This window comes from Onychostruthus taczanowskii, unplaced genomic scaffold (genome assembly GCF_017590055.1).
Source record: "Onychostruthus taczanowskii isolate IOZ18803 unplaced genomic scaffold, ASM1759005v1 scaffold22, whole genome shotgun sequence".
NCBI classification, from domain to species: Eukaryota; Metazoa; Chordata; class Aves; order Passeriformes; family Passeridae; genus Onychostruthus; species Onychostruthus taczanowskii.
In genome coordinates this window covers 648371-660551 of record NW_024499462.1, presented here as the reverse complement: position 1 = coordinate 660551, position 12181 = coordinate 648371, and the positions used below count along the sequence as shown (strand labels likewise).

The 12181-nt window shown below is 49.1% G+C and overlaps 1 protein-coding gene across 2 annotated transcripts in view; it reads right to left on the bottom strand.

Annotated features, from left to right (window-relative positions):
• Positions 1-10368, bottom strand: part of RNLS (renalase, FAD dependent amine oxidase) — a 55292-nt gene extending 44924 nt beyond the window's left edge. For both annotated transcript variants that reach the window (XM_041404924.1, XM_041404923.1), the window contains exons 1-4: positions 10245-10368; positions 10066-10162; positions 9247-9389; positions 8458-8616 (exon numbers count right to left, since the gene is read on the bottom strand). In XM_041404924.1, coding sequence (XP_041260858.1) covers positions 8458-8616; positions 9247-9389; positions 10066-10162; positions 10245-10356 — 511 coding nt within the window. In that variant the 5' untranslated portion in view covers positions 10357-10368. The remainder of the gene's footprint in view (positions 1-8457; positions 8617-9246; positions 9390-10065; positions 10163-10244) is intronic.
• Positions 10369-12181: the final 1813 nt, after the last annotated feature.

The following is a 12181-nucleotide window of genomic DNA, read 5'->3' as shown; positions in this document are numbered from 1 at the left end:
ATGAGCTTCAAGGCCCTTCCCAAACCGTTCTATGATAGTCTGCACACAAACCCCAATTTTGAGGCAAATTTCCTTGTTTCAGTAAGAATTATGTGGTGTTTTCTTCCATCTAGAAAACTCAGCTTTGGCTAAATTCTGTCTTAGGGAAAAAGATGCGTCTTTTCCAAGGAGCTGGGCACAAATCCTAGTTGTAGTTCAGCCACTTGAAACCACGTGGTCGTTTCAAAGTTAGTATTTTTCCCTGCTTTTTTTGAGCATAAGAAAACGTGAATGCTGGTTTTGCAAGCAGCATGGCTTAAATCAGAATATATGAAAAGGTCTCTCATCAGTGATCCTGAACACATCTCCCACTGTGCCAGACAGAAAGGGACATGGAAACAGACAGCAAACCTATTTCTTTTGTGCTTTTCAAACCCAGCCAACACCTCCTTGTTCTGCAGTCACTCAACAGTCTGTGAGACACTTCAACCACTTGCTGCCTGCACACAGTTCACTGAATAAAATTTATTTTCCTGCATTTCCATAGGCATGCAGCCCACTCTCCCTCAAGTATAAATCCAGTGGGAAGGGAGCAGTAAATCCTTCTTTAAGGAGAGGTGTACACCCATCCTCTGTGCCTCTGCAGAGTCTCGCCACTCAGCCACATCCTGGCAGAGCTGCATTTCTAAAGGATGACTTTGGGAATAGAATTGGAGGCTCCTGGTACATCAGGGCTGACTCTGGAAAGCCTGATCTGCAGGTCCCTGGTTCTGTGGAATAAATGAAGTGAAGAGAGTTTTAATCCATTTCAGTAAGGTTCTTTAAATGTTAAATAATTTGGGCAGCAGAGTTCACTGCTACAACAGGAGGTGCTTCATCAGCAGAGTCAATAAAGGTGACCAATCACACCTTCACTCCTCACCCAGCCTATCCCATTTCCTAAATTACACCAGCCCTCGAAGAGAGCTTGTTTCTCTTTTTTTAAACAGTTAAAGTGCTTTGATCATCCCTGACAAGGTGGGTAGAGGAGGGAATTCAAACCCTAAGGAACAGCAACGCAACCAGTAATGAACTCTGGCTTCCAAGGCAGCACAGGTAAATCCAAAACCATCTGTAACATCTCACCTGATGGCTCAGGAAATCATTTTTGATTTCTACAAAAGGTGTCTGAGGGTGAGTTATTCCTAAGGCTTCTTTAATCCAAGAGCACACCAGCATTCCTGGAAATTACGAAGCCGAGTGTGGAGAGCTGACAGCAGGCTCCACACAAAATTTAGGTTTGACTCAATGGAGCCAAAACCTCATTAGGTTTAAAATTAGTATTTTTTTCTCTGCTTTAATCCAGATGTGGACCACAAAAAATAACTGAAGAGCTCACAGACGTGTCCGTGGGAGGTAAAGATAATCTTTGTAAAGAATGGTCTCAATTACAGTGATGGGAGTGGCCAGCAACTATTAAAAAATCCTCTAGAAATCTACAAAACCCCATCCAGTCCAGAGGCACTGCCTAAGCTATGAGAATACATTTAGAAAGCATTGTCCAGTGAAGGCTTTTGTCTGCCTACTCGATTGCAGCACTAAAAAATAAATAAATCCCAAAGCAAGCAATTAAATGCAAGGACTCCTTGCAAACCTGCACCAGACTTTTCAAGGGTTTTCAGCTCTATAAAATCCACAGTTTGAGTGGCAGATTTCACATCAAAAAGAAGGATGTAAAGTCCAAATCAGCCTGTGGTCACCTTTGCACCTTTCTGTCTCTCAAGGGTGCCCAGAAGGTTTGGTAACAGGAAAGGAGGAAGCGCTTTCCCAAATATATTTTTCCAAAACAAAAAAAACCCTGAGTGAAAAACTTCAAATTAAAAAAAAAGGATTTTATTCAAAGGGAGAGGTGACCCATAACATTATCATACATCCCAAAACCAACCATCAAAACCATTTTAGATTCAGGATCTTAAAATTCAAGGCTGGTAAAAATGCTCTAACTGGACTTCCTGAAGAATGAGATCTTATAGCACATCCCAGGCTCCTACAACACAGAAACCAGCAGTTCATTAAACACATGTCCCACAAGACACAAATAAAGAATTTTCAGAATTGCTCAGTTTGGTCTCATTTTTTGGCAAGGAACTTTTTTTTCCCCCCACCCCTTCCTTTTAGGCTCATGGCAAAAAGCAGCTTTGGAAAGATTTCTCCATCTGAACCTAACCCCTGGAGAGAACCAAAGACTGGGAAAAACTGAGAGGTATCTGTGTTTACGGTTGGGATAAACAAACTTCAGAGCATTTATTTGTTCTGTTCCAAGTATGTCCTGTGCACAAATACCATCACCTTTATTATCCAGAAAATAAAACCCCACTTTGTGCACACGGCTGATCTTTGTGCACGTTCAGCTTCTGTGGTCCCATTCTCTATTTCGGGTACTGGAATGACACAAAAGAGCTAAAAAAGCATCAGATAAAGTCTGTGACCAAGAGCCCTGGTGCTGATGGACCCTGCCAAGCCAGCCCAGGCTGCAGTGGCAGGAGAAGCACGTCCAGGTTTAAGGAATTACAAACAGCCACGTCAGGCAGACTTGAAAGCGTCAGCACACAAAAAAAACCCACTTCTTTTTCCAAACCAGCCTAGCTAAATCAGCACAATCTGCTGCCAGTTTAACGTGCAGGTGCTCTGAAATCCCTCCTGGGACTGCACAGGAAACCTGAGCTTAGGACTCAAACCACAGAATCACCAGCATTCAGAGGGCTCAACCACTCTCCCAGCCCCTGAGCTGCTCCCTGCCCTTGCTGGAAGAGCAGGATGTGCCAGCAAGTCTGTGGGCCACATGGTGAACTGAGGATCACACCACTGAGCCTGCTAAAAATAACTTCCCCCACCCTTTTTTGGGGGAGAAAGGGCGGGGGGAGCATGTCTGAGATCCCACAGACAGCTGTGCTGCTGCAGCTGGAGGTGGGGCAGGACAGGAGCAGGGACTGCTGGAGGAAATGCTCCTGCCACGTCTCCAGGCACTGAAAGGTGATGCTGTGACACAGCAGGACTCACCTTCCCTGCAGGGTGACTTTTTGAGAGCTGACACCCTGGTCTGGCCAAAGGATGGGCAGCCCTGGAGGGGGAACCAAGCCTGAAGAGAAGAAGCTGTGTATTTTGCTCTTCCAGCAAATTGCATCTGGTTTTCCTTCAGTTTTACCCTGACATCTGTCAAATAAAGAGTTTCAGCTCTCCACCCAAGGCAGGCAGCCTCAGCTGACAACACCAAAATGCAAACTAGCCCTTTATCTAATACAGACTGGATTTCTCTCTCCTTTCCAAGCCTCCTCTCTGCTCACACACGTGGGGTTTAATCCACACACTGCCCAGAGGGAGAGGGTCACTGGCATCAGCGTTTCACAGGTTTCCAATGTGCTCAAGAACTGCAGAATAAGCCCATTATAAGCACTGTGGATATTTTAAAAAAACACCTAAAAGCAGACTAGGTTTCCAATGTGCTCAGTAACTGCAGAATAAGTCCATTATAGGCACTGTAGATATTAAAAAAAAAAACAAAACAACACCTAAAAACACACTAAGCCAAACACACACTGAAGAATACACACGGCCTACTTTGACTTTTTTTTTCCTCTCCTCCTGATGTGCAATTCCAGCTCAGGCAGCCTTTATTTTTAGAAGTACTCCCTCAGAGAGGCTATACCCGAGCTGCAGCAGGCAGTGAGCACAAGAGGAGCTCTGCCCTGCTTTGAAGGCTGCCAGAGAGGTTCTGGAGGCAGCGGCTCCTCCTCAGACACTGCCCTGCTCCCCAGGGGTGCAGCGCCACCTTCTCCCTCCCTCACGCCCGTCAGACCATCCCAAGAGCAAATCCTCGACAATAACAACAAAAACAGCCTCCCCAAAACCAAAAGAAAACAACCTCCCAAAAGGAGGGCCATGGAGATGATCTGAGGGAGGGAGCAGCTCTGCTGGGAGAGCTGGGGGTGTTCAGCCCGGAGAGGAGAAGCTCTGGGGTGACCGAATTGAGGCCTTACAGGGCCTGGAGGAGCCAACAAAAAAGATGGAGACTCCTTACAAGGGCCTGGATACAGGGAATGGCTTCAAACTGGAAGAAAGTAGGGTTAGATGGGATTTTGGGAAGGAATTGTTCCCTGGCAGGGTGGGCAGGCCCTGGCACAGGGTGCCCAGAGCAGCTGTGGCTGCCCCTGGATCCCTGGCAGTGCCCAAGGCCAGGTTGGACTTTGGGGCTTGGAGCAGTCTGGGACAGTGGAAGATGTCCCTGCCCATGGCAGGGGTGGCACAAAGGTTTTTAAGGTCCTTCCAACCCAAACCATTCAGGGACGGCATGACAGAAATCTCCATCTCCCCGCTGGACTGGTGAGATCGCCTCACAGCAGGGCCCAAAACGCTGCTGGGCAGGGTTTGGGGCAGAGCTGGCAGCAGCAGAGGGACACAGGGACTGGCAGCCTGGCCCTGCATCCCAGCAGGGAACAGCTCTCCCTGAGTGCCAGGGGTGAATCCTGCCCCAAAACCCAGCAGGACACGAGGGTTTCCTGCACAGGGATGGATGCTCCATGTCCTGCTGCAGCCACAGTACTGTCTTTGGCACTCCCGTGCCAGGGATCACCCAAATTTACCACACACCCTTCCCCTGCCACAGCCTCAGGCAGCACTGGGTGCTCTCCAGCCAGGTTTTAAAAGGAGCACAACCAAGAACTCCTCCAATTATGTTTCCAAAAAAGCCCAAATATTTCCACATTGAGGCCTCAGCTCCCTGATAAGCAACTAACAAATCAGTGTACATGTTTACAGTGCACATTTCAGATCTGTTAGGTAATGAGAGCTCCAAGCTGGATAAGCCCTGCTTAGATTGCTTGGAACTGGAAGCACAGAATTCCGAATTTATCGTCGTGCTATCCAAAAATAAACAGATTCACTCAGCAAGGACTTGTGACTCGTGAAAAATTATCAGAGTTTTGTGCTTTCCTAACTCACATTATAAAGCCTTCCCACGCAAATACAGCCCTATTTCACTTGTATCTTCTCATCAGCTTGTATTATTTAAAACATGTGGGACATTCACACAGATGGAAAAAAAAAAAAAATAGGTCAGGCTCGAAACAAAAGCCAAGCCATCCTGTTTTATTAGCAGCTTAAACATGCAGAACTGTAATTTGAAATTCCAAGGAAAGCAACATAATGAAAACATTCTGAACGCACAAATAATAATTAAAAAAAAAAACTACTGCAAATCACTGCAACCTTAAATTGCCATGTTGCCAAATGCCTTAAACTAAAAACCAGAACTGATAAGAAGGCTTCTCCAACTGATATGAAAATGCAGGGAAAGAACTACACTGCTCAGTGATCATATGGAATTTGGGCTATAAATCTAGGATTTTTCTAACATCAACAGTCTGTGTAACAGTCCAGCACCTTTGAAATACTGTTGGACAATGAACAACTTGCAAAATCTTGTCCTTTGATTTGCCAAGATCCTACTTTTAAGTAAATTTATTCCTTTCCTTGAACTGACATTACAAACCTCAGAAACATTTATTCATCTCCCTTTTATCCGCTGCACAACCCCAATATTTACTAGCAGAATACGTAAAGCCCAAATCAGTGCAGTGAATTTAATTTAGTTATTCAAGCTGAATGTCCCAAACATCATTTGATTGCTGCCACCTATTGTTGTTCCAAACATGTTGCAAGGAGTTAACCCTTTATGCAGCAGCTACTGGATGTCATGCTGGAAGTAATTCTGGCTCTGCTGCTGCTAAATATGCAACTGAATAATTAGCATCTATTTGGGTGTGATAATTGTAGAAATAACAAATAAAGGCTGAAAAATAAGGTGAATTATATATATATATATATACACTCACAAACACATACACACACTGCTTATTACATTATTTATTTTATATCTGTTTTTTAAAATTGGGCATGTTTACACACTAATTTCTCCATGAATCTAAGACGTGGCTTTTCTCTCACAAGATAAGTAAATCTGGAACATTCATTTTTCACACAGCCCATATAAAATGGTCACTTTAGGTTGCCAAAGGCCACTTAATTCTGTCTCCTCCTAAACACAAACAGTTGCTCCACAATGATATCATGTTCAGGCTCATCTAAGAGGTTAAAGGACACAAAAACTATCCAGTCTAGTTTAGTCTGCTGAGTTCAAGTATTCAAACAGCAATGTAAAATTTGAGAGGTTGTTTCAAGATATTAATTTTCCGAGTATGCTGTAAATAAGTGAAAATTGTTTTCAAAAAAAATGGGGTGGGGGGCAAAAGACCTCCTCCCTCAGACAGGAAAAGATGAATTCCAGAGGGTTAAATTCCCACCTCTGACTCTGGCAAGTCATTTGAACTCTCCAATTCAGGCTCAAATGTCAAAAGCTAATTCCAGCCCTCACTAATGGATCAAAGCAACCCCTACCCCACCCGGCTCTTCCTTTGCTCCTTCTCCTCTCCTGCAGCCTTTAGCCACACATTAATGCCAGCAACGCCTCACCACAACCCATTTAAAAATTCATCTGGCTTTCAACTGGGAACTCAATTATACCCAAGTGGCTCAAGAGGGTCCTGGCACAGGTCTCCAGCCAAGCACTTCAACCCGTGGCAAAACTGCCCCAAAAAGGGAGCAGCTCAAATGGGACAAGAAAAGGGGGATGTGGTAGAGCTTTAAACCCATAGATGAGTTTAATAAATAAATGCCCCTGATGAAGGAGCTGCCAAAGCAGGGATGTGACACCAGAGCAGCAGGAGCAGCCAGAACTGGTTCCTTTAACACCCCTCATCCCAAACCACAACAGCCACTGGGATTAACACTGACCAGGCAGATTTTTCAGTTGGCTCCAGAGTCCTTCTTCTATACAATAAGGGCCTCCCAGGGCAGCAGGGAATACTCCCAAATCCTGTCCCCTTCCCTTTAAGCCGCCCGCGGTGGCGGAGTGGCCGCACGTGACCCTTTGCTGGCCACACAGGAGGAAGCCCTCCTCTTCCTCCAGCTCTGCACATCTCCTGTTTCGTCCCACGGCAGCAACAGAGCCCTGTCACCCGCAGTGACAGCCAGAGGGAAGTTTCCAACAGGCAGCAGGAACCTCCCCTTCCAGGAGCAGCTGGAATCGCTACCGGGAATGCACAAACATGGCTCCTGCTAGAATCCCATTTTTGCCCCTGGATTTGGGAGACCATAGCGTACAAATGACTAAAAAGTGTCAGTGTGGAGGGGAGAGAACACCCATTCCTTCCAGCAGCTGTCAGGAAACTGCATCTTAAATCCCAAGCGAGGTGAATCCAGGGAAAGCTCCCTTCTCTGCCAGCAAAACTCGGTTCTCTGACACACAACCAAAACAACGCTGAGATTTACACACAGCGATGCACCCGAGCTTCTGTAAGTCAAAACAGAGCTGAAACTGCACCCTGCTCAGGCTCTGAAACACCCTCCTCAGCTGCTCTTCCCCACACTTAGCTCTCAGCTTAAAGAACCAGGAGTAAAGCTGCCCATGGCTCCAATGCCAAGGAGCTCTGGGGCAGGGGGAGTCAGTCCTGCAGCCTGAGATGCAGAATGAACAGCTGGATGGACATCTGGAAGCTGGTCTCACCCAGGGAACAGGCAGAGAGGGCAAGAGAAACAGGAAGAAGGGGAGGAGAAGACAAAACTTGCTGGATTCCCTCAGATAAAAGTCAATCCTGCAGTTACACAGAGTATGAAGAGAGGATGTTGTGGGAAGCATCTGACAGCTCCAGCTCACCCAAGAGCAAGTGAAATGAGCTGTTCACCTTAATTACACCTTTCTGAAGGGGAGCTGCCTGCTTTCTGGACAAGAAAGGATTTAATTACCCCAAGAAAAACAATTTGCAAAGACATCAGTGCCAGCTGGGGAAGGCCTTGAGATGCAGACAGCAGAAACTCAGGAAGGCTCTGAAAAAAACACTCTACTTCTCTTCTACTTTTTATTTCTATTTTTCTATGCCATTTCTTATTCTATTTTTATGTCTTTCACTATTAACCAGAGCATCACAGTAAGGACAGGATGGGCCGGACCCACCACTATTTTCCAGAGTAAATGGGAGGCCTCATGAAACAGCAATTAGCAGAGAAGTCCTGTTCTTACAGAATATTCACCTATTTAGGCACAAAGCTTAAAATCAGAGGTTGTAATGAAGATCCTTCTCTTTACAGAAATGCTCAAGAAAACTTGTGCAATTCAGTAACTATTTGCAAGCTGCACAAAGACAAGCCCTGCTTTAGAAGTCAGCAAAAAAATTAAAGATCAGATTCAAAACTGACTCATCCATTTAGGTATTTTATGCCATCAAAACACATATGGCCTTGAAATTACCCACCTCTTATCATTTTCCAACCTGTCTCGATGGAATAATTAAGCAGCTCAGACCGCTGACTGTTATTTTTTGCTTCACAAGATGCTCAAATGCTATTTTAAATTCGACACCTGCCACCTTGAGGGCCCAAACTTACTGTTCACAATGTCACCTTGCAGCTGGAGAATCTGTGGTACAGGCATGGTGAGAATTACCACATCAAACTGCTCCGGGGGCCCAGCTTTCCTGGAGACTTCCCACCTGCCATCCCGCAGAGAGATGTGAGTTACGTGCCGCTCATAGGACACGTCTGCACCTGCGTGGGAAAAAGCAGCAGCTGAATACCTTACAGCAGGGAATTCCACAGGGAAAATGCACACAGAGAGAGTTATTACAAGGGGGAAAAGGGGGAATGGCTCCCCACTGCCAGAGGGCAGGAATATAGCTAATTATTTACAAGGTTAGGGTATAAAAACCAGCTGATTAAAAAACTAAATGAAATCAGTTGCAGGGAATGCCAAAGCTTGACTATTCTCTCAGCTCAAACTTCTCTGAACAGGATTAAATAAGTCATTGAACTGCACACGTGGTTGTGCCACATGGCATCTAAGGCAGTAGTTAGAGAGTTTAAACTCATTTCCCAAAGGACTCTCCACCCAGCAGGCTCACATCCTTTCCCCAAAACACAGGGTGGAGCTCACCCCTCTGCCCCCAGCTACACAGCAGATGTTCTGTTGGTACAAAGATTTTTATACCTGCAGGACTCGGAAATTCACCGAGCTCACAGACACGTTTATCCACCCAAGCGACTTCCAGACATACATAAACCAACGAGGAGCGTCAACATCCTCATCAGGGATTTAAATTAAAAAACCGTTCAAAGGCACCGCCAAAAACACAGCCATTAAAACCTTTCCCTTCACACAAAGGCATCCAAAGGCATTACCTGACTGCTCCAAATAGTACTTGACAACCGAGGAGATGCCCTGGGGTGCCACGTAATTGCGGGAGCCTTCTCTCACCACCATTCCTTCCACGGGAGCGGTCAGTGGCTTCAGGATGCCGTGAGTGACAAGCTCCTCGTAGAAGCTAGAAAGGAAGAAATACACAGGAAATACAGATGAATACACGGAAACACACATGAAAACTCGCTCTGTTTCTTAATCAAAGTAAAGACCAGCCAGAATGTTAATAGGATGCACTTTAAGGCAGGTTATGCATAAATGCAGCAATAAAACAACAAACTGCCTTGCTATTGCATTGGGCCTAGCATTTTACCTGAGAGCAAGGCTACCTGTGATGGAACTACCAGCAGTTGGGCAGGAGGCAGAGGAATACACAGCATTTCCCTAAAGCTCAGAACAGCAGCACGAACTCCACAGCCGCTGCGAAGCATAGGAATATTCAGGTGCCCGAAACGCACCTGCCTTTTCGCTGCTTCCCAGGCAAATTTTGCATTTTCACACCGCTGCTACACCTCCGTCCCCTTCCCCAAGGTACAGGCGAGCTACCCCTGCACCTTTCATCCTAACCTACACCTTTCCCGGCTTTCACCCCTCCACTCCTGCCCGCAAATCCCGCAGAGAGGGCAGCGAGCGAGCGGCTGCGGGGGTTTGGGGGCTGGCAGGGGTTAAAGCACCAGAGCACGGACCCCAGCAGCGGGGTCCCTCCGTGTCCCCACGCCGGGCCACCAACCCCTCCCGACCCGGCACGGAAGCGCTGGGGCGGGATGGGATGGGACGGGACGGGATGGGGCGGGTCTCACCTGAGCCGCGGCCCCGCCAGCTCCGGCTCGCAGGTGACGAACTGCGCGCCCAGGTCAGCGCTGCCGCGGTCGGTGCGGGTCGTGCTCATGCGGCCCCCTGCGCGACACGCCACACATGACACCACACTACACACGCCACCACACCACACGCCAGGGCTCCCCCGCCCCGCCGGACCCACCTGAGCCCCGCGCCTTGTCCCAGACGGCCACTTGTCCCCGCGGGGCCCCGCGCAGCAGCGCCGCGCCCGCCGCGCCCGTCAGCCCCGCGCCCACCACCAGCACCCGCGCCATGGCCGCCGCGCAAGCCGGGCACCCGCGGTGACAGCGGCACCGACACGCCCCGGGACACGCCCCGCGGTGGGCGGGGCCTCCCGCGCTGCCGCGCGCCCCCGGGAGCGAGCCACGCCCATGGGCGGGGCGGGGAATAGCCACGCCTACAGCCCGCACGTGTGCGCGCGCGGGAACCCGCGCACACACCTGTGCTGGGCACACACCTGGGCACACACATCTGTACGGGCACACACATCTGTACGGGCACACACCTGTGCTGGGCACACACCTGGGCACACACATCTGTACGGGCACACACATCTGTACGGGCACACACCTGTGCTGGGCACACACCTGGACTGACACCTCTGTATGGGCACACCTGTGCTGGGCACACACCTGGACTGACACCTCTGTACGGGTACACCTGTGCTGAGCACACACCTGTATGTGCACACCTGTACACACACACACCCTGTACGTGCAAGCCTGCCTGGTGCACACAGCTGGACACACAGACACCCTTGTGTCACACACCCCCACATCTCACAGCCCTGTGTCACACACACCTATACACACACAGACACTCCTGTGTCACACACCCCCGTGTCACATGCACCCCTGTGTCACACGCCCCTGTGTCACACACACATCCTTGTGTCACACACACTGGTGTCACACACTCCTGTGCACACCCGTGTCACACACCCAGTGTCACACACCCCCGTGTCACACACACCTGTGTCACACACACCCGTGTCACACACACCTGTGTCACACACACACCCGTGTCACACACACCTGCCAGCGGTCCGGAGCTGGGTCTGCCCCACCCTCACTGAGCTGCCCCTGCCCTATCCACTCCTGCCCTGCTGGAGGTGCTCCCAGCAGGAGCTGTGGGTGTGACACCTTCCAGAAGGCGCTGCTGTTTTGCAAGGAGCCGTAGCTGGCTGTGAGGAAAGCGGGATGCTGGGCCCGGAGCAAACAGTGCTGAGGGGCGGTGACACTGCGTGGTGACACTGCGTGGTGACACTGTGCAATGCCTCTGCCTCAGGAAAACAACCTCCCGTGCCCAGAGCCCTGAGAGTGGGCAGCTGGGGAAGGATCTGGGTTGCTGCCCTTACCCAGCTGCGCGGGTGGGAGGAGATGTTCCAGAAAACCTGTGATAGGATCGTTGTGGTATGGGGGACACCAGAAGCCGACGCTTTGGCAGAGGTGTTTATCTACAGAGAGGTGTGAAGCTCTTGTGCCCGAGGCACAGGCAGGTGTCGGTGGTGCTCCCCTTCCAAGGGAGCTCCGAGCTGACCTCAGGGCAGGTGTTGTTTAATAGGCTCTTCCTGGAGAGAGGTGGGAGCCCCTGTCTCCCCTTCCCATGTGTTGTGGGGCCCTCACAGAGGAGGACATGTGCTCGGCCTGGCACTTTTTTTCACAAAAATAAAAGATGGGCTGTATAAGTGACTGTCCAACATGTGAGAGTTTACAGCTGTGGATTCCCATTTGTGGGAGGTTTTCTCTTCTCAACACCGCTGCCCCCAAAAGAAGCCTCAGGAGGTTGTGTCCCCTCCTCAGCACCTCCTGCAGAGCTGGCACCTTTTCCTAGTCCCTGCCTGCTGTGGATCCATCCAGATTCTGCTGTCTCCCAGAGGACCCGTGGGGTTGTACTTCAGCAGGGGATTGTCACCACCATTTGTCACCACCATTGCTGGTGTCTTTGTGAAAAGGAGATTTCTGAAACCTCATAATATTTGACCCACTGGCCACTGAATGGCTCTGTGTGGGAGATGTGCTTGGGAATGGTTGATGGCTCTGAGTGGTCACCTGGATTGTCACTGCCAGCTCGGCATGC